Source organism: Amblyomma americanum, chromosome 7 (assembly GCF_052857255.1).
Source record: "Amblyomma americanum isolate KBUSLIRL-KWMA chromosome 7, ASM5285725v1, whole genome shotgun sequence".
NCBI classification, from domain to species: Eukaryota; Metazoa; Arthropoda; class Arachnida; order Ixodida; family Ixodidae; genus Amblyomma; species Amblyomma americanum.
The window spans coordinates 39,177,408-39,205,268 of NC_135503.1; the positions used below are offsets into that span (position 1 = coordinate 39,177,408).

General features: G+C 47.1%; 1 protein-coding gene and 1 non-coding gene across 6 annotated transcripts in view; one reads left to right on the forward strand and one right to left on the reverse strand.

The window, feature by feature from the left end:
* The window catches only part of LOC144098936 (uncharacterized), a 214,499-nt gene that overhangs the window by 102,907 nt on the left and 83,731 nt on the right, over nt 1-27,861 (reverse strand). Inside the window, exon 1 of one of the 5 annotated variants that reach the window (XM_077631913.1) lies at nt 20,462-21,105. The exons of 3 other annotated variants lie outside the window; for them this stretch is intronic. In XM_077631913.1, coding sequence (XP_077488039.1) covers nt 20,462-20,540 — 79 coding nt within the window. In that variant the 5' untranslated portion in view covers nt 20,541-21,105. Of the gene's footprint in view, nt 1-20,461; nt 21,109-27,861 lie in introns of those variants that run through there. One more of the 5 variants, XM_077631914.1, reaches the window with a different exon arrangement.
* TRNAS-ACU (transfer RNA serine (anticodon ACU)) lies at nt 4,583-4,655 on the forward strand. Its single transcript has one exon. It is a non-coding gene; the product is annotated as a tRNA-Ser (tRNA).

Here is a 27,861-nt window from a genome sequence, read left to right on the forward strand (position 1 = left end):
AACCCGACCGCGGCGGCTGCGTTTTTATGGAGGCAAAACGCTAAGGCGCCCGTGTGCTGTGCGATGTCAGTGCACGTTAAAGATCCCCAGGTGGTCGAAATTATTCCGGAGCCCTCCACTACGGCACCTAATTCTTCCTTTCTTCTTTCACTCCCTCTCTTATCCCTTCCCTTACGGCGCGGTTCAGGTGTCCAACGATATATGAGACAGATACTGCGCCATTTCCTTTCCCCAAAAAACCAATTATTATTATTATTAATTTTGAGGAAATAACGCGGTCGTCCCTATTCCAGGAGATTTTTCTGAAAGGCTCACTTTCTACCGAAACAGCGACGTCTGTGCTGTGAACGTCGTGGTTATTCACTTAAGAGAGGAATATGTAAAAAGAACTACTCTCAAAAGAGGTGCCCTCAACTAATATGTATGTTAAGTATAATTTCAATACTTAATATGCGTTCTTTAATAGATGAAGCAGCTACCGGCGGCCCCCGCGCCGTGGCTGATCACGTGGTTCGTCACGTGATTGGTCACGTGACCAAGTTCCACTCGGCCAGCTGTAGCTATCGCGTCACTGCAGGTTTAACCACAACTAAACCACGGCCAATTTTTTGTTTCATCTTTTCCTTCGCTGTTACTTTCTTTGACCACCCTTTTGTCACTGTTATCTTTACCGCCCGTTTATCTGAACCGTATCTGACAGTGGGGGTCATAATAAAAAAATTCATGCGCCATGACTATGCCCACACTTTGTGCAGATGACTTCACTAACGTCACAGTGCGGAAAGCGCCGGCGCCTCCGAAGATAAATATCCACCCGTCGTTTCTAATGTAACCGCCTGTCCTTTGTCTCTGTGAATCAAATGTCCGTCATTCCTTTCCTGCCATCACGGAGGCTCCCCGCCACATTTCTACAGTACACCAGCAAAAAAACTACGCCATTTCCCACTGAACATTCAAGGCAGAAGTTTCAAGTGCGTTCAGGCTTCCAAGTCGTTACATGGCATTCTCTGTATTGGTGGGGTTTTCTTTACCACGTTACTTTCCGTATTAATATGTTTTTTTATTATTATTATCAACGTTTCGCTATTAAATAGACCTTCTAGTTTCCCGCTTCTTTAATGCAGTCTCAAATAGATGTTTTTGTTAATAGTTTTTCTCTTTTACTGAGCATCGATGACAGGGTGAAAATATGAGGCAACCGACAACGGCTACGCCCCTAGCTAGTGCTTCCTTCATACTTTGCGCCGACTACAGGAGACTCTAGCCTTGCCTGCGGTTGCGCTACGGCTCTAGTGAGAAAGGCAGAAATAAAGAAACAAACATTAATGAGCCACAGCTGATAAGGAAGCGACTCTGCTTATATATATATACATACTAACCATTCTTGATCGCATAAATCTCCCAGTATATGGCCAGGAGGGAAGAGGTAAGGGTACGTCTGGGACGCCCGGCTACGTCGGGAAAAAGCGCCCTCCTCTCAAAAATTTATGACCCCTCGTCGACGACGACCCATGGCTCGCGCCTCGGCGCCAGCATGGAGGATCCACATCAATCTCCGTGTACGCGCGTTCCTCGCTTCCATGAATAGCCCTTATCTCGAAATCTCAAAAACGCAGCTGGTGGGGGAAATAGTAAGAAGAGATAAGCAATAAAAAGCGAGGCAGGGGCATGATGTCGACTAACGCGAGAACAGGGTATACAACGCGATGCAAGTAGCTGGCATTGAAGGGAGATAAAAGCCAAGAGTGACAAAAGAATTGCGGCGTCAACGGAAAAAGCTAGCCTTGTTGGGAAGGATACAGCGCAGCCCATTGCGTATCGAACTCCTTCCTATCGACCCTATCGACTCTTACTTAATTTTCCACACAGTGAAATGCCTTTAGCAACAGCGACAAGGCCGCAAATCGCGTCCTTCTCAACCAAGTCCAGTACAGGCTGACAACGCTATCGAGTGACCATCGATATTGATTGTAAAATTCATCGTGATATATAATGTGCACACGCTTTAAGTGACATCAGTATGCGCGAACTGCGTCATAAACCGTTTAACGGGCGATGGTATGCGAAGTTGACCAAAAAAAGTTTTTCTGATTTTTCACTACTTTAAAAATGCCGTAATTGTTTAAGAATATGCCCTCCAAATAGCGTGCGAGTACCAGCACTGGAAGGTATTTTAAACTGGTTCCAACCACACTTATTCGCTGTTTAAATTAAGCGTGACTTGAGGCAGGATGCGTTTTTGTTTCAAACAAAAGATCTCCTAAAGCATGTCTTCCTTTTATAAACCGGACACAGCATGCTAGGAAAAAAAAGATTATACGCTTCAATAGTGCTATTTTTGGTGCACTGGCGCTGTTCGTTAGTGTTGTACCACCATAAGTTGTTTTGCTAGACGTGCAGCCTAGTCTTTGGAGTTTGCAGCTGCTTGCTGATTTCTGAATACATTGCGAAGACAGTGATGGCTCATTTCTCTTCTACTTCCGCTAAAGAAGCAAAATTTTTGAGCAAACATGTGTGTTAAATAGCTGTATCTTGTATTCTGTTGCTGAAACACGGACAACAACCTGATAACAAGGGCATACTTTCGTGGCTCCGCCAAAGGAAGAAGACGTAGAAAATAAAGGAATGTGCTACAACGGAGAGTTCTGTGTTTTTCGACAGACGGCCGACAAGATGCCCTGTCCGTGACACGGGCTACATGAGATGTTGATTTGTTTTTGTGTCTGGGACGCCTACAGGCACACATTAAGTGCACACCTGCCTCCGCCAAAACTGAATAGAATAAAGCTCCGTCCACCATTGTTCTCTCTCAGGGGCGCGTTCTCTTTTCGCGACACCCAGCCCGCTCTGCAGAACCTTGTGTCTAGGGAAGAAACTAGAGGGGAAGCTACCTTACCACTTTATCAGACTAAGGCTGAAAGGCGTCGAAAACACTACGGAGGGGATGAAAAGATGAGCGTCCGCTGGCAACCTTGGCATCGTTGAAGAGCATCAAAAGAAAAAAAGAACGCACACGTCACGCACGCAGAGCTTTCAGAGTTAAAGTGTTTCGCAAGCAGGCTCCTCTCTATATATTTTTTTTATTTTAGTTTTCCTTGTACAGCGCCGAACGAAGAGAATCTACTTCGGGGCGCAAAGGGCTTTCTCAAAAGGGTGGATGATAGAAAAGCTCGCCCTTTTCAAATGGAGAAATTGGGATGAAGAGGACGTGAAGGAGAAGGAAAAGGAAAGGGGAGAGGAGAGGGAGAAGGACGCGGCTGAAAGCAACGGTGTAAAGCAAAGCAGGGAGAGATTACTGGCGACAGCGTTGGTATAGAGGGCGCTCCATCTGTCACTGATTTGTTGCGGAGAAGAAATCGTCTACTTTCTTCTCCGTCGCGCTTCGTTTCTCACGTTGCATCTAAGTATTTTCAGTCTTAAATCCATTTTTATTTCATTCCTAGAGCGCTGGCTTTGCGCGCTTCGGCTTTGTCACGGCAGATTCGAGTTTGTTATCAGAGCAAGCCTAAAAGCCCCCCCCCCCCCCCCCCAAACGGCCTCAGCCTCAGTGTATAGAATCGCCTCAGTATAGACAGCACCCGCGACTCTTTTGAAGATGGGAGTACGCAATAAGGCGCCCTTGCACGCTCGGCGCATTTATTCATGATTTCACGGTCACCGCGCGGGCTTAACGCTGGCAGTCTGGAAATGTACGATCTCCTATGCGGCTATACTAAGCAGCAAAATTTATTGTTTGTCTATTGCCCAAGTTTTCCGAGCAAAGCGGAATGACGATTTGTGCTTTGGCTGATTAAAGGCTGAACAGAACTCTATTTCTATGTTTGTCTTCGCCTCTTTCATTCTCTCATCGATTTGCGCAACATTTTTTCCTGACTTACAAAAACGCTACCGACATGCATGAGAGGAGGATTCCGCTCTCTGGAATGAGAGTAGGTCATTCTCCCGCCGGTCCTTCCGTGCTCGATGGAAAGATTTACATGCAAGAGAGTCCTGCGATGTAAACAACACAAAAGCTTTTTAATGCGCATTCCCGTTCATGACAACATGGCCTTTTACGACCGGTGATAGCAACTTGCTTCCCAGCAGCCCTTTAAGCGCATCCAATAGTTCGGATAGCCTGGATAATTGTTCGTACACAGATGCACTGCGATGGAACGCTCATGGGGTTTAACGTCCCAATGCGACTCAGGCTATGAGGGACGCCGTAGAGAAAGGGTCCGGAAAATTTCGACTACGTGAGGTTCTTTTACGTAATCTCGCATCGCACAGTAGACGAGCCTCTAGCATTTCGCCTCCATCGAAATGCGATCCGCCGCGGCCGGGATCCAACTCGCGTCTTTCGAGTCAGCAGCCGAGCACCGTAACCACTGAGCCACCACGGCGGCTTTTTTTTTTATAGTTTAAGTTTCGTTATTAGCTGCGCTAGTTGCTTTGTGCAGAGGGCAGCAGTTTCTTTTAGGGGCGACCTTTCGCGGCAGAATCTTCATCCATCCACTATCCATCCACTAGCGACGCCTGATAAAAAAAAAAACGAAAGTAACAGCTTCGCCCGCAATTTGTGAGCGTGCTGAAAGCACTACCCGCCGCGGTGGCTCAGTGGTTAGGGCGCTCGACTACTGATCCGGAGTTCCCGGGTTCGAACCCCGACCGCGGCGGCTGCGTTTTTATGGAGGAAAAACGCTAAGGCGCCCGTGTGCTGTGCGATGTCAGTGCACGTTAAAGATCCCCAGGTGGTCGAAATTATTCCGGAGCCCTCCACTACGGCACCTCCTTCTTCCCTTCTTCTTTCACTACCTCCCTTGTCCCTTCCCTTACGGCGCGGTTCAGGTGTCCAACGATAGATGAGACAGATACTGCGCCATTTCCTTTCCCCAAAAATCAATTATATTTCAATCATTCTTCCCGTCTTGAAAAGTGCGCTGCAGCGCTCTTCCCACAAACATCGCTCAGGATTCATACCCTAAGGTACAGTGCGATACAACGACGCACGGCAGGAAAGCACATAGAGCGCTCACTCACAACTAAACTAATTGCACGAAACACACAACACACAATGGTAAGTTCGTAAGAGTTCGGAAACGAAATTTTCTTATACTGAGAGATAATCGCAAGCCTGCATTCCTTACCATGGAGCTACAAGAAACCTACAACACACAATGGTAAGTTCGTAAGAGTTCGGAAACGAAATTTTCTTATACTGAGAGATAATCGCAAGCCTGCATTCCTTACCATGGAGCTACAAGAAACCTACAACATTACTATAAGCGTGGGAGTTATTGAACACGAAGTCAATCGCTTTCTTCACACAGTCAAACCCCGAACCACGAAGTTCGGGTGAAGCTTGACCTTGAGGGCAAGGTCAAGAAATAAAATAAACATTGCCGCAAGCGCTTCGAATCAGCGGCGTCGCGAGCAGATCAGCTTCGCTGGCCACACTGCACGAGAGCCACTGTGCTGCCACCGCAGCCGATCACGCCTCGTGTTAAATTGCGTCACTCTCTCGCCGCCGTACACTGCACATCGTCGTCTTCATCAACTTCCATCTGTGACGCGAACAGATCAGATCAGCTTAACCTTGATTAAAGCTTACCTGAGTCTGATATCGACGCCAGACGTGCCGACGACCCAAGTAATCAAAACCATGAGCCAACCAGGCTAAATACACGCTTTCGCACGTCTGCTCGGTTCAACTACGTTAAAATCGCGCCATTTTTCAACCAAACCTTATCTATGTCATCTTCAACCGTTCGCCACAAGAGCTCCTGCGTGTACCATCTCCACTTCTGTGTTTTTTATTTTTCCTTTAATTTTAGAAGCTTACATTGCGATAAATTTCAGTTGCGTCTCAGCGCAGCGTATATGAGCAGCCATGTCCTTGGCCGTTTCGTCGCGCTGTATGTTTAAGTACGAGAGTTAGCCACTAAGCCCAGTTTTCTACCTTTATTTTTTTCTTCGGGGGGGATTCAACATGGATCCTCCACGTAGAGCGAAACGAATTCATAACGACTTCCTTTAGAAACGATCAATTCAATCTACCCGCAGTTAGGCTTACCAAAACCCCGATCAGAGGGTCTTCCCTGAACAGAGCCAGGTGATTGAAGTCGCCCTCAAGACCGATCAGTGAGGGTATCTACAGAGTTAAATTAAAAGCGCCCTGAGAGAGAAAGAATGAACTGAACGGTCGAAATGTCGAAACAATTCATTTTTTTACTTCGCTTCCATTTCAGTTTTTTTTTTGCCTTTCACGGCACACACACACACACACACACAAAGTAAACAGGCAACACAGGTGAGGCACGATGCAAGGAACGAGTAATTTGAACGAAACTGCATCTCTCTAGGTGGAAAGAAGAACAGAAAGAGGAATAAAAAGAACGGTAACAAGCTCGGGCCCAGATATGAAAGGAAAATTTGATTCGCATCTCATTCGGGGCTCCGAGCCAGATGGAGGATCCCCTATTCTCGCCAGCGAGCGTCCAAAGGGCAGAGAGTCGTCGTCGCGCGCATTAACGCTGGAGACGAGTAGGGACGTCTCTTTGATCTGGGAGAAGCGAAAGGGCGCGCCCAAAAGGGGCGGCCGAACGGTCCGGCGGGGGTCGTAGACTGGTCGCTGGAGTGTGTATTGTATTATTGGACGAGATTCAAGCCCCCCTCGACACTCGACCTCTATTATACATTGGGCTTTTGCGCTTGAACAGAGGGCCGCCGCCGCCACCGATTGTGTGGGAATGTCATGGCGTGCACAGAAGGAAAGAAAGAAAGAAAGAAAGAAAGAAAGAAAGAAAGAAAGAAAGAAAGAAAGAAAGAAAGAAAGAAAGAAAGAAAGAAAGAAAGAAAGAAAGAAAGAAAGAAAGAAAGAAGGAAGGAAGAAAGAAAGAAAGAAAGAAAGAAAGAAAGAAAGAAAGAAAGAAGAAAGAAAGAAAGGAAGAAGAAGAAGAAAGAAAGAAATGAAGAAAGGAAGAGGGAAAGAAAGAAAGGGAGGAAGGAAGAGGGAAAGAAAGAAAGAAGGAAGGAAGGAAGGAAGGAAGGAAGGAAGGGAGGGAGGGAGGGAGGAAGGGAGGAAGAAAGAAAGAAGGGAGGGAGGGAGGGGAGGGAGGAAGGAAGGAAGGAAGGAAGGAAGGAAGGAAGGAAGGAAGGAAGGAAGGAAGGAAGGAAGGAAGGAAGGAAGGAAGGAAGGAAGGAAGGAAGGAAGGAAGGAAGGAAGAGAGAAAGAAGGAAGGGAAGGAAGGATAAATAAACGGACGATTGAAAAGGGTGTCGAGCAGACCAATAGGCCAACATTGGTCCATACGAGACGAGACCACACGAGAAAAAAGGAAGAGCATGGCGCCAAGCTTGGCCGGTTGGTTTTCCACTACAAAGTTAGCGCATGAATAGGGGACGTGCAGAAGAGAACAGACAACACGGGCGCTGGTGTTGTCGGTGTTCTCTTTTCTACACGCTGGTGTTGTCTTTTCTCTTCTGTACGCCCCCTTTTTAGAGCTAATTTTGCAGAAAGGCAGCACGCCGAAATACATTCACTGAACGAGAGGAAGGACAAGTCGGAGGCACGTTCCACACGCGCACAAGCACACTGCGTGGATCCAGCACGCCTCTACTGCGCGTGCAACTAGAATAGAACCACCGCCTCTTATTTTTTAACAAATAGTTCGTTTTCCCCTACAAAAAACGGTCGCGCATAAATTTGTGAGTCGGCCTGCAGACGGTGCGCGTGCAACCCGTGACTGAGCGAGAATGTAGATCCTGTGTGTACATATCGATATGATTTGAATGCAGCGCTTTATCATCCAAGTCAACGGTTATGGTGGCGGTGGTGGAAACATTTATTGCCAAATACAGAGGGGGGAAAATCCCCTAACATGGCACGGGGCAACCCTTAGGGGGCTGCCCTTACAGGGCAAAGAACTGCCCTTGGAGGGCTATCCGCTTCAGGGCGTCGGTAATTATCCGGAGCTGGTCAGCAGCAGTGGAGCTGGCCAGGAGAGTCTCCCAGTATGACTCCACCGTGGTTGGGGATGGAGGGTGTGGGAAGGTAGGACATGTGAAAGTCAACGGTTATTCCCGAGGTGTGAGCGAAGAGCACGCCTTTTAGCGAGTTTACCTCTAGAAGTATGATTAATTTAGCATTTAATGCCTTCGGAATTGTAATAATAATTGGTTTTTTTGGAAAGAAAATGACACAGTATCTGTTTAATATATCGTTGGACACCTGAACCGCGCCGTAAGGGAAGGGACAAGGGAGGGAGTGAAAGAAGAAAGGAAGAAAGAGGTGCCGTAGTGGAGGGCTCCGGAATAATTTCGACCATCTGGCGATCTTTAACGTGCACTGACATCGCACAGCACACGGTTGTCTTAGCGTTTTGCCTCCATAAAAACGCAGCCACCGCGGTCGGGTTCGAACCTGGGAACTCCAGATCAGTGATACGGACGTAAAAATTATTTTGGTTATTTAAGCGCGAACTAAGCAGTCCATTTGAAATTTTTCGCGTGCGTTTACACAGAGAGCAGTGCTAGATGTACAGCAACGCGGAAGTAGAATTCAGGCATAACGCAGCATGGGACGAGTTCTTATGAAGTGCGGACGGAACCGTTACAACACGTAGTGTAGATAAAGTGATATAAAAGTTCAATAAATGTAATGTACAGGCTTCTGGTAGAAGCAGGGTCGCCGTTAGAAGGAAGACAAGTGCGAGCGAGCAATAGGGTCGCGAAGCCTGAGCAGGAATCAGCACATACGGTTGTAGCGGGTACATCAATGCTACCCTCTTAGTTTCATAGGCCTGTCTCCATTGATCCCTGCGTGTCAATGCAGTTCAACGCTCGCTTCAAAATAAATTACATAAATGTGGAAGCACTAGTTTAAGAAATTTTTCCAAGATGGTGGCGGCATTACATGAGGATCGTTTTGCAATGCCAACCTTGTTCTATTCTTTTTTTTTTTAATGTATGCCTCAGAAATTTGGGTAACGAGGCAGGGCACTATGTTCAACCGCTACTTTCTCGGATATTCTTTCCAGCGACTCTGCTCTCTCTCTCTCCCGCCCAACAATTGCGAATTTCCCGCACGTTGTTGCTACTGGCGGTCAGTGATAATAATAATAATTGGTTTTTTGAGGAAAGGAAATGGCGCAGTATCTGTCTCATATATCGTTGGACACCTTAACCGCGCCGTAAGGGAAGGGATAAGGGAGGGAGTGAAAGAGGAAAGGAAGAAGGAGGTGCCGTAGTGGAGGGCTCCGGAATAATTTCGACCACCTGGGGATCTTTAACGTGCACTGACATCGCACAGCACACGGGCGCCTTAGCGTTTTTCCTCCATAAAAACGCAGCCGCCGCGGTCGGGTTCGAACCCGGGAACTCCGGATCAGTAGTCGAGCGCCCTAACCACTGAGCCACCGCGGCGGGTAACGCGGTCAGTGGCCAGAACCACGACTGCGGAGGTCGGTCGGAGCAGAACTGGTGGTATACGCGCCAAGTAGGTGTGGAGGCGGGCCGGGCCGGCTTCCCTTTGCTGATAGCGACTTTGGTGAGATCTGAGTTCAGAGGTGACTGCGCTATCGGAAGTACGTTAGTGTGGTGCGGATAGCGACGCTGCAGTGTTTCACGCGATAATGATATTGTCAGTCCCTCCAGATCCGTGAGGTCGTCGTCCAAGACGCGCTTGTAGTAGGAGGCTCGAATGGCCGGGAGTGTGGGCGGACAGCGTCACTTCAATAGTTTTGTCTTGCAAGTTCGCCGACTACGGCTGTGAATAAAACACGGTTCGGGTGTCCATCAAGATATGTGAGACAGGCGTCATCTCCTTTCCTTAAATTGTCCAACGGGCAACGCGTCGCGCCGAACGGGCGACGACGTTCCGTGGACCCCTTGGCAACGCTGCAACACGCTGTCGAGTCACAGTCCGGACGCCTTCTGAACGCCGATCTGGAAGGATACCGCCTAAACACTCTTTGTATAGTAGTATTTAATCAGCATCCACCACACATCGGCGACACAAGCAGACAACCGCGCTAAAGGCTTTCGCCTCACCGCACTTTAGGTCAACAAAGTGCCCCCCTGAATTTTTAAGTATAGCGGCGATATGGCGTCAGCGACGCGTGGAATTCGTATACAGGTCGTCTGCTCGAAGTGGGCCTTAGAACGGTGGAGGAGTGTGAAGGGGTGTGGTAGCTGCAGTGTGATCGCGGCGTAGTATGTTTAGCCATCGTGTCACTCCGCAATCGAGATGTCTCCGAGCATACGAGAAACGCGGAGGTTAGTCACGATGGAGATCACGTCGGCTACGTTGGTGACGACATTGGGAGTTGTGTGCCTGAGTGTGGACTTTGGGAACTATGCAGCGAAGAGTGGTGCGGTATATAGTGTCTTCGCGTTTTGACTCCTGGTGAATGTGCCGTGTGCGTGAGAACTTCTGCCCTGGACTGTCTGCACGCAGCCGTGGTGACGAGAGGTGAGCGACTAGATGTAGTCAGAGTTTCTGGTTGACCATCTTGCGCGATAAGGTACGATAGCATAGCTTTCACGTTGACGCAATTCAGAGTCGTCTACTAAATGGTGAGTTTACCTTCTTTACCAATCGCTAGCGCCTGCTCTGTTCTTCAGGCGTTACGTTCAATTTGGTGTACTTGGCGCCGTGTCCGCTAAATCGGCGTTGAACGAGTGTTGTGGACGGCAAAATGTAGCACTGTGATTAAGGCACGGCCATGTCGAGTTTATGCGAATTTACTGCGAAATAATTCGCAGTAAATTCGAAATAATTTCGACCACGCCTCCATCAAAACGCAGCCGCGGTGGCTGCGTTTTGATGGAGGCAAAACGCTAAGGCGCCCGTGTGCTGTGCGATGTCAATGCACGTTAAAGATCCCCGGGTGGTCGAAATTATTCCGGAGCCCTCCACTACGGCACCTCCTTCTTCCTTTCTTCTTTCACTCCCTCCCTTATCCCTTTCCTTACGGCGCGGTTCAGGTGTCCAACGATATATGAGACAGATACTGCGCCATTTCCTTCCCCAAAAACCAATTATTATTATTATTATTATTATTATTATTATTATTATTATTATTATTATTATTATTATTATTATTATTATTATTATTATTATTATTATTATTATTATTATTATTATTGTTGTTATTATTATTATTATTATTTACTGCGTTTCTTTTCGTGAAAACGATCAGACGTATGCACATAAATGGGCGTTTCATTGCTTGGTTTTCTTTTTCTGTCTATCGGTCTAATTGTTACTGCGTTATAGATACTGAACGACCGTACTTGCGTAGTGGGTGTAGTTTCTTGCAGATGTTTTATTTCCTTGGCACGTGCGTTCAATACGCCGCCTGAAGCCCACGGTGCGGTCAACATTTCCCGAAATTTAATCGATCGATATGGAGGCCGCTTTTTATTTATAAAAGCGCGCTCGACGTGCGGCACATAAGGTATGGTGGTAGATGATTACCAAGCGGCGCTTATGGTTACCGGGCACTTGTGCTGCAAAAACATTTTGGTAGTTGCGGTTTGTATATGCTGTCGACATTTTTCCGCGTCGTGATAATCTCTTCAAACGGCTGCCCTGCGAAATTGCGTATTTGTCTCAACCCGGATTCGAATCCGACCGCGGCGGCCGCGTTTCGACGGAGGCGAAACGCAAAGGCGCCCGTGTGCTGTGCGATGTCAGTCTGACTGTCTGTTATTGCCAGGAAGGAAGAAAGAAAAGGAGAGTGCACAGGGCTGCTCACTGGCTCAAGCCGAGCCACAATCGCTACCACGTGTAGATAGTAGGAGAGTTGAAAGATGGGATAGGATGACAGGATAGAAAAGACCCAGGCCGATCCCGGAGGCAGTGCAATACCGGGTCAACCGGTGGCGGAAGTGAAGCAACCTTCAAGCACTCCGCCACATTTCCGAAAATAAGTCCAATTGGGACCCGTATCGGATATTCTACGGGGTCTCCGGGGTTATGTTCGCGTTAAAGATGCCCAGGTGGTCGAAGTTGTTCCCGAGCCCTCTACTACGGGCACCGCTTTCTTCCTTTCTTCTTTCACTCCCTCCTTTATCCTTTCCCTTACGGCGCGGTTCAGGTGTGAGCCGAGATGTGAGACAGATACTGCGCCATTTCCTTTGCCCAAAAACTTTGCCCAATTTTCATTTTCAAACAAACTGAGCCACGTGCAGTAAATCAATAGCAGAATGCAAGGTTATTTTATCGCTAGCTGACGCCTACGAAAATCTCACGTAGTTTTGCCGGCAGGATTATCCTTTGCTATGAGTGATCTTACACGCAGGCATTCTGTATCACTGAAAGTTGAAACTTTGGCTATTTAATAATAATAATAATTGGTTTTTTGGGGGAAAGGAAATGGCGCAGTATCTGTCTCATATATCGTTGGACACCTGAACCGCGCCTTTGGCTATTTCCTTTGCTCGGATAAATGGCTCAAAATTTGGCTGCGCAATACTCCAAGAATTTAACATAACTTCGCGAGCGCAAACAAAAATTATCGAAATTTTTTGCGCACACGTAAGAGGCTCAGCCAGAGGGTTAGTGCTCGATTCTGGAAACCTGTGCTGCTCGGCTTCCGCCAAAAATCACGGAAATCAACGCAATCGACGGCACAGCGTGTGGAAAACGGCTTTGGGCGAGATGAGAGGTAGGGGTGGGGAAGCGACAGAGTGGGCGGGGCGACGGCGAAAGCAATATGTGGAATGTCAGGGCTTCGGTCTGCGCCAAGAACTGGTCGGCTGACACACCGCGTCTGTCGCCCCAGCTTATCAACCACGAATTTCGCAGGTGTATATATCGCTTTGGTTTCCATGGCAACCGCCTCGTTCACACAGGCGTTACCATTCGTTACATTTTTTTTCTCCACGTGATCGCAGTCCCTTCGTTTCCTTACGAGCTTCCTGTGCCCGCCTTTTTTAAACCCGCTACTCCCAACAGGCCCTCTGGGTGTCTTTTTTTATTTTGCTATGCGAGTAACTACACTCCAAACAGAAAAGAGTAAAAAGGGAGTGCGTATAAACGGGAGTGCGATAGAGGGCAGCTTATTCCCCCGTTTTCACTCCCGTAAGGTCGCATTCGTGTCTACAGTATGGGAGACTTGGGGGGCTTAATAAGTTGCTTGCTTTGTGGATGTACAAAAAGAATGGTCGATTTGAGTAGCTAGGCCAAATTCGTATTATGCGCTAGCACTTCGGTGCCGGTGTTCGTATCCCTTGTTCAAGCATGGAAGTTGGTCGGACAATGATAGTGGGTTGATACCCATGATGCGGAATGGAATAGCCTCTATTTTGCACTCATAGATCCCTGGGAGATCTCATACCACTCCTGGCGCAGTGGTGCGGCGGTTAAGCGGTGCGCCACTGTCCTGCGGTGGGAGGTGCTGCCACCGGAGAGGCCTGTGAGACCCAGGTTGCTGCTCTTCCCGAGAAACTTACTACGAAGTTAAGGAAAAGACAGTGCGAACAAACAGTAGGTGCAAACCTGAGCCGTGAGCCTGCATATTATGTACGAATGAACAAATCGTACCGAAATCAAATATTTTAATGCTTTTTTTCAATATTCACGGACCTTTAGAATATAACCAGCGGCTGGAAGAACTTATGACAATTCCAGAAGCTAAAAATAGAAACAAAATAGAGTTTCTAACACACAGAAAGACTCACTTTGGTCTTTCCAACAGCATTTCAAGACCACAAGCATCTGCGTGCAAATTTCATGTGGTTTTTCGGTACATATCGCGCTGAATATACGCAGATCTTGAAGTGTGCATAGACTATGCTCCGCACGCACCGTGAAGCTATTTATATCGTACGAAAGGCAACTATCGTACAAAATGCGCAACTCGATGGCTGCGCCTAGTCAGCTTTTTTGCACCTTGTTCCTTAATGTTATATACAAAGTTTTATTCCATCCTGATCAACATACGGTGCGTGCGTGCAGTGTGTCGTTTTTTCTTCTCCGCATGCGTTCAATCTCACGGTATTTGATGAAAAAAAACCCTTACTCGCAATATAACCCCACCGGTATTGTATATTACCCTGCTTCCTGTGGTGGAGGCAAGGATACTACATTTATTTAAAGAAACACACCCTCCCCCCCCCCCCCCCTTTCTTTGCGCTAGCCATGTTTCACGTTGATAAGCCGTGTCCCACAACGAGGTAAAAAAGCTGTCGAGCATAAAAAAACAAAAACGATACAGAACACCCTTTCGCGACCCCTTTAACTCCCCTATTTTTCCCGTCATCCCTTTCCCAATGACCGGCCCCGACACTGCACATCCGGAACCCTCGTTGCTAGGGGTTACGAGAAAGCCGGAAACAAGCTTTTTTTTTCCTCTTTCCATCTTCTCCTCCACTCATCTTTTTTTTTCCTTCCTCTCTTTTCTACCGATGACAGGCCGCTAAAACGCAAAATGAAACCCACGCGGAGAAGAGAAACAGGCCGTTAGCAGCCGCGTTTTAAAGTAAAGCCGGAAGCAAGCGAGAGAAAAAGACAACTGATTCGTCGCGGCTGAACGAAGTCGACGTTCCGCGCATGAAAGAAGCAAAGCTGCAGCAGTCTGTGGGCCTCGGCGACGCTCAATCAACCCGTTTTAGAAAAGAAACACGCGACAGCAGAACCGGGCGCAGGCCGGCGTAAATACGGGCGATGGAGCGGCGCGAGAGAGATGGAAACGCGGCAACAGAGCGGCCCGACCAATGTGCGCATTTACCCAACGCCCAGCCGACCTGTACCCGATGCGTTCACTCGAGGCGTCGAAAATGTCCGCTGACCACTCTCTTGCCCCGCCGCGGTGGCTCAGTGGTTAGGGCGCCCGACCGCGGCGGCTGCGTTTTTATGGAGGAAAAACGCTAAGGCGCCCGTGTGCTGTGCGATGTCAGTGCACGTTAAAGATCCCCAGGTGGTCGAAATTATTCCGGAGCCCTCCACTACGGCACCTCTCTCTTCCTTTCTTCTTTCACTCCCTCCTTTATCCCTTCCCTTACGGCGCGGTTCAGGTGTCCAACGATATATGAGACAGATACTGCGCCATTTCCTTTCCCTCCCAAAACCAATTATTATTATTATTAAGACCGCTCTCTTACCTTCAGGCGTCTGTATGCACAGACGCACACAGTGATGCATAAGTACGTACTTTGATAAACACACTGTAAACGCGGATTAACCTGCGGGGGTGTAAAAAAGGGAGTAAAGAGCCCTCTGGAACATTCCCCAATAGAGGCATAGAAAGCTATACAAAGCCCTGGGGAAGATTTTCATCCCTAAAAACACGGAATACTTAGGGCTGGCAACGGAAGCCCATTCCCTCTTCAAAGCATGCGAAGTCCTGCCAGCCACCAAGTTTTTAACCTAGGTTTCAATCTCGTCTAACTGATAATCTTAACACCTCCGGTGCCGCGTTTAAAAGTCCCTTTAAATTGCTAACTTACACTGTTACACTAATTACACTATAATTCTTTCACTGATCAACACCACAAATCTAAAGAAATAGAAATATTCCTCTAAGCTCCTTGGTTTAGATGCCTGTTGGCTTCCTTCATGTGTATCTCATAACGAGCTCTTCATTTCCTTTCCTTTGTCTGCTTAACTGCATCAAGTTACTATGCTTTGCGGTTGGAATATGCCTGCATTGCTAAGAGCAAGCATTCCGTATATTTAGTGATCGAAATCTAATCTACCCCTGGACTTGGGCAAGATACCCTGCCCCTAAAAGCGAGCGCGCTAGAAGAGTGTTTACTCCCTTTCGACTCCCCACAGATCATAACTCATGTTTAGAGTACACCATGCTAAGACACAATTTAAACCCACACTAATGTTTCCAAGCTAACCGCAACGCCGTAGAACACAGCCTGGTGAGCAGAGGAAGCAGCTTTGATGTGGATGCGCAGCGCTTTCGCGACCCCACCTGCTCGAGCGTATCTCAGGGCACGGGCTTCCGCGCTCGGCTGAAGGCACACGTCACATCCGCTTACATGCTCGGGCAGAATCGGACAAACCAAAACGAGGTACGTTTTTAAGTGAGACGCTCGACTGTCATAGTTCAGAATACAGTGTATTGAAGTTTAGAATGTGGTTTTGCTTTAGTCGCGACCAAGTGGTTGGCGGTTGCAATTTTTTGGTACTCGTTTTTACGTACTCGTAAAGGCGATAATTGCATACACGGGTCCTAAACAACAAAGCGGGTTTCGGCATTGAGCGCATGGTTTCTTTCACAAAACCACTTTACAACTTAATGGAGTCCACCCTGAGTCGCAGTGTAGCTGAAGCCCGTTGTAGTTGTTCTTCCATTCTTGGTCTGGCTTGTCTTGGCTCTGACCCGTTTGGGCGTCAAGCCAAGCCAGGTCAAACCAAGCCAAAAGAGAGAGAGAACAAAGCATCGGTAGCAAAACTGATTCCGTGTGCGCGAGGTGACCTGCATATTTAATGCTTGGGAAAAAAAAAAGCAAAGGTGCTATGTCACTGCTTTGCCGTTCAGAAGCGTTCTTTCTGTGCTGATTTCGCGATTCAAAAATCCACATACCTGAAGTCACGTGTAATTTTCTAACGTCACGGCAGGCCTGCATTCGGTTTAATAGGCGGCTGCTCACAGATGGCTGCAGAAGATTCGTGAAAAACTATGTAGGATGCATCTTGATTGTTTTTTTTTCTACAGAATTCAATTTTTTTCAGCTCTGGAAGCTGAGTATACGTGTGTAACCACACCTGAAGCCCAAAATCATTATTCAAGTCGATGGAAATGTGACACGCTGGCTTGCTTTCTACATAACACCATAGGAACCCTGTGCATTCTCACAATATATATTTTCTACAGGTTCCAATATGACCGTTTAAGTCGAAAAAAACTCTATATAAATGCAATAGAAATGGTGTACAGCCCGCGTATCAAGCCGATACTGACTTCAAGTCGTCTGACATCGATCCAGAGTTGTAGCCGGCGAGACTCATACAGATTTATATCGCAACAAAAACCGCTTATGACTAACGTAATAAACGTGTTCAGGACCAACGAGAGGACACTCTACGGGGGAACTTTGCTAGTGGCTCGCCACTTTTTTGAACGGTAGCCTCCCCCCCCCCCCACACACACACACACGCACACACATTTAATATGACTTGTACGTGCTCTCAAATGTTCTTTAGTAATAACAGTGAATTATGGTGCACCAAAGGACCTGAATTACATTACTTATCCGGAGTGAGCGGATCGATGATGGTGCCTGCTTTGTGAGCGAGTTCCTCGCGCCTTGCGCAAGTATAGCTCTTGCACAACGGTCAGCTTTTTACTCAACTTCGTGTCGCTTCAGCGAGCAACATCCTTTGGACATTAAGCCCGGCGCATTACAACGATTGCGACGGCTACCGCAGAATCTGCACGAGCGAGGGCTGGACACGTATTTAGACTGGACACGCCGTCGCCGCGGTACAGCAAATAATCATCCTCTGGACTCAAGCAGCAAGCGGTGTAGTTAAGCGCAAAATGCTCTCGCACATTTCGTGGGCTTGAGTATGCGGCGCGTATTTATTTTAATATATGCAGTTCGCTTTCATAAAGGCGTTTAATAAGCCTAACCAAGGCCTGCAAGTGCAACTGCAACACTGGTTATTCGGTGCTGACCAAACATGTAGGAAATTCCGCCAGCAGCTGAACAGGGGCCCGTGGCTGCCTTCGCGTCAGATATGACATTTTTTTGCCGCGAAGGCTACCTTTGTACACGTGGACACTGTAAACGACCCTGCATGTCAATCGCGTTGCGCATTTCGTGCACCCAAACGATGTTCTTCATAACAAGCAAATAAACAGCGACAATGCCATTAACTGAAAGTTTCACGAATATTTAATCAGAACCTGAAGGGACACTGACGACAGCTGCATCTAATTAATTTTCTTAGCAAAAAGTGGTTCTACGGCTCTTTCTGGCTACATTGACGTTTGTCCGGCAGCGAAAAATCCATTTACGGTTCAGTACATTGAGCCTAGTGACGGGAAATTTTCTAAATTGAAATTCGTTCCGTCCACACCGAGAAGGAGTTGTTTCCGCCGTTTTGAAGTGAATAGAGACATAGCAGAAGCCTAGCTATGGAACCCGCTCCAAAAGTTCGATGTCGATGTCCGGTCGGGTTACTTGCGAAATCAACCGGTGATGGCGGCACCTGTATTTCGTTTTTTCTTTTTTTTCTAGCTTAAAAAAGCTCCGTTTTCTGATGAGAGTTGTCTCTTCGTCATTATAACGCCGTAGTCAGGTAAAGTTCAATTTCTCTTCAGTGTCCTTTAACTATACGGGTGCTTAACTACAAGCCAGCTTCGCCTTAACCCCTGAATTATCTTTCAGTAAACGTCAACCCGATTCCCAAGGTACCACCATAATCAATAACTCCTACATTTCTCGCACTAATGACTTGAGATATTTTTTTTTTCGTTCTAGGACCATTATAGAACAGAACTATATGCCTTCTCCTGTACTCTAGTATTAACGAGCTAAGAACTGCTTCCAGTGACTGAGAAGCTTTTCGATTCATACATTTTGTTTATTCACTCGGCCTTTGTTTTTTTTTCTGCTGTCCACATTTCTGTTCCTGTACTAAAGCACAGATTTAGCATTGTGCAACGAGGGGTATTCTGTGCGTGTGCCTCACGCCTGCTCGGGGCTTATACATGCCTGCAGTGCCTTATAAACCGAACAAGCAATGAAAGTGCCTTGGTGCGGCACACAATTGCAAAAATTGGTAGCTGTCTTAGTGTGCAAGTTCAATAACAGCAGTTCTTTATCTCATTCTTCCTCCACCTACACCACCAACCACCGACGCTACCGATGGAAAATGTCACGCCTTAACCACCGGGAATTTTTTAAAACGTGGCCAACACTTCTAATGGATTCAAACTAAAATAGTTACCTCCCGGAAACATAGTGGATTCAAGTCGATGAATAACTCGCTTATTTAGCACAGAAGTGCATGCAAAATACCCGCGGCTCGAAACCGCGCTGACAGAAACCTTGATGGACAAGGAAAGCACTCATATAAATTGCTCCACTCTTTTTGTCAGCCTATATCACGTGCGTATCAAAGACGAGACCAGTGCAACATCTATATATCGCTATGTGCAACCGCCAGACACCACCAGAATAACCACTACTGCAACACATACTCGCTACCCTAGCCAGCTCAACGCATGCGACGCAAAGTGCGCCGCACAACCTGATATTGTGCCGTTGTCTGTAAGCGCGAGTCTCATTTCAAGTATGCTCAAGCGAGTGCTATTACTAATATTGACACTGACACCTCTAATTTACATTTTTTTTCGACGAACTGCAGACTCCAGAACCACCTTGCAGGTTCAAATCAAGTATAACAACCCTTGCTCCATTCAAGAATAAATTAAATGGCTTTCATAACAGGCTAACCTAATAACTTTGCAGGAGTTAGAATCGCATAATGACCATTCCCAATGGGTTAACCTGAAAGAATCCGCGAAACATTGGTAATTCGTAAGGGAATAAGACCCTCGACATGAAATCTCTAATAAAGCAAGCTATGTATTGCTCTGTCTGTATAACGACACCTTTTAACGGCGCCACATGCTCCTCTAAACTTGCACCGTATTATGTTCAAACTCGTACACTCATGTTCCCGTTTCGCACTTGTGCCCTGCTTTTATGTATTCAATGTATCGCAATTTTTTGTCTACCCTGAATGGTGCACTCAAGTATAATACGAGGGTGATGCAAAAAAAAATACATAAAGATCCATCGTTCTATATTACTACACAAGGAAACAGCGGCTAAACTTCGAGGCCAATTCGAGCATCAGTCACCTTTTCCAGAGAAAACGCAGTGGAGAGAGCTCGCAACAATGCAGGAGCGATCACAATGAGGACCCGCGCACACATGCACCGCGCGGCACTTTTGAACGTTGGCTGTTCGAACACAAAGCCGAACTATTTCACAGTAGACAGTACTTCATCGCCTGTAGGTTTCAACCTATCCCGCTGTTTGGCGCTCAAGAGAGGCTCGGCCTGCTTCCGTTTATCTGGAGTGTTTAAATGCCTTCCCGGAAACGGTGCGCCGTTCGCGTCTGGCGCTGGCACTGATTAATTGCGCGTAACCCATGGTAACTGCATCTCTCTTAGCTACACTACCCCGAACACGCCGACAAACAAAGCAGTTGCGATAATCAAATGCACAGAGACAGCAGTAGAGGTGCGGGCTAGTTGGTTCTTTCCAATGGTAATTACGAAAAGCGCTAATGAAGAAGACAGGATCAGAACTATGCATTTGAAACTTTGAAGAGAGAGACATATCTGCATAGTTCTGCGTCTGTCCACGTCCACAGAGTGTTGTTTCACCACTACGAACACGCAGACACTTATGTTTCTGCGTTGCAGCAGGCCAACACCGCACACACTTTATCGAGGCCGTACAGAATCGTGCTCCACACAAAGCCAACCAGCCGCACACTCACCACTGGAAGAAGACCTGTTGGTGCTAGTGGGGCCCCTCTTGCAGACGCTCTTCAGCAGCGACATGAGGAAACCGCTCATCGTTGCGCGGAAAGATCCCGCGCCTGGACTTTTCTCCTTTTCTGAGACGGTGCCCGAGCCAGATCAGCAGCTGTTGCTGCGGCCGCTGAAAGCACCAGCACCGCGGCCGACACCAACTCCACCGCCGCCACCGCGGAGACCGCGGCCCAAGAAACGGCTGCGCGCTCCCTCAGCCCATCGGGGAAACCAATACCGGCCACTCGCGGCGACGAACGAAAGGGCAGTCTCACAATTCTCCGAGACCCGTCGAAGTTCTCGGCGCTAGAGGCACCAGCACAAAGCGCGCCGGTATTCCTCGCAGTCCCGGGCTAAGCGAAACGGTAAGGGAGGGAGGCGGGGGACCAGCGGGACTACTCCCCTCCGAAGAGGAGCGGTCGACGCCGGTAGGCCTAGCGGCGAGTACGGGTTCCGAGCCGCTGGCGCCGTTGCCACATGGAGGAACAAACAGCGCTCCGCTCCTCGGAGCCCTCCGTCGCCCGCGCGGGAAATGGGACGAGGCGGGGCTGCGTGACGGGCTGCTGGAGCGCCTCCGCGCGCGCGCGCTGACCGGACGCCGCCCGCGGACGATGGCAGCGGCGCCAGCGGAACGGAAGCTAGCGCCGCCAGCGGCGCCGATTTCTGCGGCGTCACTTCCGTCTGCTGACGTCGTGTAACGGGCCTCCTTCCCCTCTGCCACTTCCTCCACCGACATCCCGTTTCCCCAAAACCCTCCCTCCCTCCCTACTGCATACAAGAGCAGTCCCTAAAGCAGAGCGGTGAGAGTACTTCCCTTCTCCCCAACTGTCCCATTTTTCCCTCACCCGCACCACGATACTTTTCTTTTTCATTCATCGTCTGTGCGTTCCGCCTCCCTCGCGACCACCGCGAGATTGATCGGGAGCATTGCGAGGCGACTAAAGAGCGAGTGGTAAGGGCGCCGGGATAGAAAGCAACATACGCGCGCAAACAACACTGTGTATGTTTTGTCTGTAGAGGTTCAACAGTGTAGGTTCGAGATTGTTTTTGCCGGCTAGTATGGAGCGCACATTCTCGCACCTGCTTAACCTCCTAGTCTGAATTACTTTATTTCCCTTCATCCTGTCGTTAATCGAGTACCCTTATTGACAAAATAATTCAATGCCAGGAATATATCACAAAAAGAGAAAGCAATAGAAAGTTTAAAGAAGAATAGGCCAGATACAATAACGAATAAAATATCAGCGCGTTTACATGCACTAGCAAAAAAAAAGTGCTTTTGGCGTAAATCATGCGTTTTTTAGACTTCCACTTTTTTGCGTAAGCAACGGCATTACTCGTGAAAAACTGCACATGGTACGAGGTTCCCTGATCGCCTTAACGGTTCATATTGCCTTCACAAGGGCCATTCTGTTAACAGGGAACGCAGAAATTCATAACGTGCCGTGGTACGCCAAAACTCCACATAAAACGGACAGAATTTGTAACAAGAGAAAACGGACGGAATTTGTAACAAGACCGCCGCATCGGCGGAATTTAGAAAATACAAAAGCTTAAGAAAAGCTACGACTGACTTCTTGACATGTTTTCTTCAACCCGAAAACCGGTAACGAACGAGAAAAGCCAGCGTACGGCTCCGGACGCACAACTATTTCACAAACACAGCGCTTGTTCAGGCGCCAAATCCGCTGCAGCGACACAAATGACGTCCTCGCCTTTCTCTCCCTCAACACTCCCGTCCGTTATGCCTTCCCTCCTACTCCTTTCAGTTCGCCTCCCGCTTCCTTAGTTTCCATATTTATTATCAGCCTGTATGTCCCTAGCAAAGAGTACCTAGATGCGAGAGGCGCGCCTCATTTCTCCCTCCACACAACATCCTCTCGTCAACGCCGCGACTGCTGGCGGCGCACGAACAAACACAGGCGTCAAAACCAGACCGTTGGCGCGGCGTAAGAGGAAGGCACCCTTCATCTCTCTTTCTTTCCCGACCCGCGTTTGCGCGTTGCGGTTCTTAATTAGAGACGCCCCGCGCAGCGAGTGCCTGCTCTGTTTCTTCGACAATGCGGGGGGCCCCCTTTTGTGGCCGACAAAGGCTGGGACCGTCTCGTCGCCGCTGATTGCTCTTTTCAGCCGGTACATTAGCAAAAGCATCAAAAGCTGCAGTAGGCTGGCGTCACGTTCAGACTAAATTTCCAGGACTAACGTTCATTATTCTCATCATTTCGCACCTGCTTCGATAGGCAAGAACGCCTAATGAGCGCACCCCGTTATGCTGAGATATTTGCGAGCCAAGCCTCCTCTGCCCGCCTTGAAAGCGTGCTTTTCCACGCACAAGAAAGTTTAAAGGTGAAGCTAACGTAAAAAAAAAAGTCAATTCTATGAGAATATGCTTTTGTTTTTCATTCAGTGTTTGTTTCTATGTTTGCTTGTGTAGTCAGTCAGTCAGTCACTGGTTAGTTAGTTAGTTAGTTAGTTAGTTAGTTAGTTAGTTAGTTAGTTAGTTAGTTAGTTAGTTAGTTAGTTAGTTAGTTAGTTAGTTAGTTAGTTAGTTAGTTAGTTAGTTAGTTAGTTAGTTAGTTAGTTAGTTAGTTAGTTAGTTAGTTAGTTAGTTAGTTAGTTAGTTAGTTAGTTAGTTAGTTAGTTAGTTAGTTAGTTAGTTAGTTAGTTAGTTAGTTAGTTAGTTAGTTAGTTAGTTAGTTAGTTAGTTAGTTAGTTGGTTAGTTAGTTAGTTAGTTAAACCCTACAGTTCATTTAAACAGCACACCCAAGTAGATGTACAGCGCATTGAAGGCGTTCAAAGGAAGGCGCTTAGATTTATCTACAACGCATATGGAAGGCACGTTTCGGTTACTAATCTATTGAGGGAATCTGAACTGCAGACACTTCAATCTCGTCGCAAGTTGCACCGACTAAAAATGTTGCATGGGATTGTTAATAACTTAACAAACATTCATTTTGAGACCTACATGGCATACAACACTTCACGACCAACGCGCAATAAACACAATTTGACAATCATGGTGCCACAGTGCCGAACGAAAGCGTATCAGTTTTCTTTTTTTCCAAGAACGATATTGGAATGGAACAGGCTTCCGTGTGACGTGGTCCGTTTGACAGACCAGAAGTCTTTTTTATCTGCTGTCATATCGTCATTTTAAGCGCAGTGTGTTCGTTCATGCTCTTTTGTTTGCTTTCTTTTGTATTTTAGGTAACCGAGTGCATTTAACTTTGCTCTTTGTCTTTCTATAAAACCCTGTGTGTTAGCTTTTGCTTCTTTATCCGCATTTTTACTTGCTTTGTTTTGTCGCGATGTACGATGTATCCTTGTACCGCTCCTGCCTTGGCCACCAAATGGAGGCTGGCAGTATTGAATAAATAAATAAATAAATAAAATAAAACTACAGTAAATAGAACCGGAGAGGCGGCACTAATCGCACCGTTCGCAGTCCAAGCGCAAACGATGGGAACGCATTCGTGCAGCTTTTTCTGCCTGCCTCCAAAGCGTAGCTACGACAACGGCGCACAAAACCCAAGAAAGAGCTGCTCTGAACTCTCGCTGTGTGCATTCGATCATGCGAACAAAAGTGAGCTATTCCTTACACTGTACGGAATCGCAGATAGGCCGGAGAATTCAGCCGCAGAACCACATAACACACGATTCTGTCATCGGACGCCAGGGCGCTAAAAACGCGAGACATGGAATCTCTGAAAACGCTCATACTTTCGAAGGGGAGTTAGAAATGCAGTGAATGCAGTGAATGAATGCAGTGAATGAGTCGCGCTATAGTGATTTAAAACGCGCTGCAGTGTCGCGGTGGTCAGATTCGAAGGGGCATTCAGATGTTTTTCCCGAAAGCGTAAGATGTCTCTTTCGGAGCTAAGAAACAGCCGTTTGAGTGCAGAGAGAAACACGAAAACAACTGCGGCTCCCGATGCAGTCAATATCACTTTGCACGAGGATGGCTCCGCGATGCAGACAGGGCCATTGGTAGAGCGCGCACAGCAACCGTTACTTCTCATTACTGACACTTTCAGCGCTGTCACATAGCTCACGAGAAGGGCTGCGGAAAGCGGAATGCTTTTCTTTTTTCTTCCCTCGCGTGGCAAACTTTTGTTTCAGTGACCTGAAGTCCCCTCGCTGTGACGACGTGCCTCCAACGCGCTTACGATAGCATTGACAGCACAGGGTCACGCAAGTGTGCGCACAACGGTACACGCCACACCTTAAATGCCGACATGGTTTTATTATTTATCTGTGCTCCCATGCACAAAGTTCGGCACTAAACCGCCACGATGCAGAGACACTTTCAGGCTAACAAAAAGTAACCCTATTTATTGCGTACATAGCTCGGCGTTTAAGCGTCACTTGCTTGCACGACCAAAGTATAAATATCAGGCAATACGCCGCAATCATTACAGAACTTGTTCCTTCACTTCTATGTCAATGCTGAAGTGGTGAAGCACGTAAATCTATCAGTCAATGGAGCACCACTGATAACTTCAAGTAACGCGGTGGCAAGAGTATCAGGATTGAATTTAAAGTCCCAGTAGAGGTGTTTAATTCAATAAAAACGTCTTTCAGCCGTATTCGAGGATGTGTTGTGTCACAAGCAAAAACAAAAAGCGGTCACACACGGTGATTGAAGTGAATCACTAATGTTTCTATAGCGGAGGGGTTGAGGAAGTGCAAGTGAACGTAGCAAAAATCGAAAGCAAATCACTCAGAGCTGTAAATGAAGAATGAAGGAGCGCATAGTCATGAAATAAGAACGTAGTATCGGCAGCTAAATATATGTAAGGTAATGCATGAAGGAAACGCCTAATCCCAAACAGCTGTGGTCGCCTCCGTCTTTCGTTTATATCCGCCTGTCGACGAGACGGCGCTGCAGGCGTCAGTTGCCGAAGACTGCTAAACAAAGTAGCGCTGACTGCCTCCTTTTTTTTCTCTCTCTTTCTCCGAAGGACGTGTTCTTTTTCTTTATTTTTCAGCGTGGCAGTAATACCCATGGCAGTGCCCCAGGCGTGTTCTGATGTAACCTTCGGTGACCTGGGCGTGGCGGCGCTTGGAAAACAGCAGGACAGGCTAGCCACTCCTAACCACTCAACGCTATCATACTGCTTGCTTCGCACTGGCAATCCCTCTAGAGGCCTCTGCTAGTTTAGATAGAGGTCGCGCTGTGATGCCATTTTAAAGGAACGGTGTTTTCCCATTAAACTCAATACCTCCTGAGAATGTCCCAATAATATTCTACTGGCACATCTGGGATCTGCCCAGGAGGTGCTCACAACCGTCTGTGTCTAAAAAATTCTGCATCCCGGGAACGGTCCTGAAATGTTGTTTCGTAATTTCTCGGCTATGGTTTGATGCACTGCGTTCTTTTTCCTTGTATAACACGAGGTCACTGCGTCGGTAATGTGTGCAACTATCTATGTCCCGCGAACAGGTGCAGCACTAATTTTCTACTGTTAAAGCGAAAGTTATTTTCCTAGTGCATTCTTAGGCCTTTTCGGCATTCCTGACCCAGCACTGGTGAGCCAAAAGACAGCAAATTACGTCACTGCTTAATCGTTACCATTGTGGCGTCACAATTAAACGCGGTATCCCATTTAGATCACATTACCGTGTACATGTCACGAAACAGCCCACTCCATGCCCCGCCTAGCATAGCATGCATAGCATTTCTCAACAGCCACGAAGTGAACGCAAGAGCTTTTGGTTGCGACATCGCTGTCCAATGGGCAAAAAAAAAAAAGTAGACAACTTCCGCTCCCAATCATCACCACTTGCATGGCAGCCACCAGAGGTCTCTAGTTACACCACCACATGCACCTGCTTTTTTTTTTTTTGCGAGAACCTTGTTACGAGGGAAGCTGGGGGCATTAACATTACCACGGCCGTTTGTTGTAAAAGAAATGTTAGCGAAACAGTGTCGATTAAAAGACGACGATAAAAAACATGCGTCGATATAGAAGATACGTTATCACGAAGCGATTGTAAGTAAAATCGAAATGGATCGTCGGGAAACGAGTGCAAAGCGTTCGGCGTTATGTGACATAGTTGTTGGCCGCAAAAAACATTGCAGCCCGACCACCACGTTGAAGCGTTAACGGCAAATCCATTCAAGTTTGAGACAAAGGAAAATTGATCCTGCGGCTCCTTCAGGCTATATTGCTGTTGGTCCGGCCGCCAAAGAGTGCGAAAAAATTTCGCATTTACTAAGAAAATCGGGTTTAAAACTATTCCCACTACTCGGTTCAAAGTCGTGACGCCAACACCGAAAAGGACTCCGCGATCGACGTTTGGAGGAGAATGGCGGTAGTGGTGACATATTCACTTCATTTCTTTTACCTTTTCTATCTTATAAAAGCTCTGTTTACATTAAGAGAATCATTTTGTCATTATAACGCGATAATCTGTCTATACAGGGCGGCCCCTTTAACAGCGCAACATGGCGTCAGAACCAAAATGTTCTCGCCACCAAAATGATATTCAAAAAGGATATGTGGGCAATGTTTTTCAGCAGTAAAGCACCTAATGTCCAGCCTTCACCCTCTTCCAATCACCTCTAAAGAGTATAAACGCGAAATTTCGGATGTGTGTTTTCTTACGTGCCCCGCCGCGGTGGCTCAGTGGTTAGGGCGCTCGACTACTGATCCGGAGTTCCCGGGTTCGAACCCGACCGCGGCGGCTGCGTTTTTATAGAGAAAAAAACGCTAAGGCGCCCGTGTGCTGTGCGATGTCAGTGCACGTTAAAGATCCCCAGGTGGTCGAAATTATTCCGGAGCCCTCCACTACGGCACCTATTCTTCCTTTCTTCTTTCACTCCCTCCTTTATCCCTTCCCTTACGGCGCGGTTCAGGTGTCCAAAGATATATGAGACAGATACTGCGCCATTTCCTTTCCCCAAAAACCAATTATTATTATTATTATTATTATTATTATTATTATTATTATTATTATTATTATTATTATTATTATTATTATTATTATTATTATTATTATTATTATTATTATTATTTCTTATGTAGTGCTTGTTTACGACATGTAATTAATTTACAGTTAATTAATTATATGTCGTAAGTAAGCACAATTATTATTTTGAATTAATTACAATTATTATTTTCTCTCGTGCCATTTCAGTTTCGGTTTCAACAGCCGAGCGATGGCTATGACGTCAATGCTCAGTATAGGTTAAGTCAGACATAAAAATGCGACATAATCGCTGATTCGTTGTTTTAATTTCCTACAGTGCTTAAGTCAGCCTTCCTAAAAGCCGGAATCATAAAGAATGTAGAAGCGATTAGATCGCAGTATGTTATGATTCACAGAAACTAAACAAACTCTGACGTTAAGCCATCGAGCGCT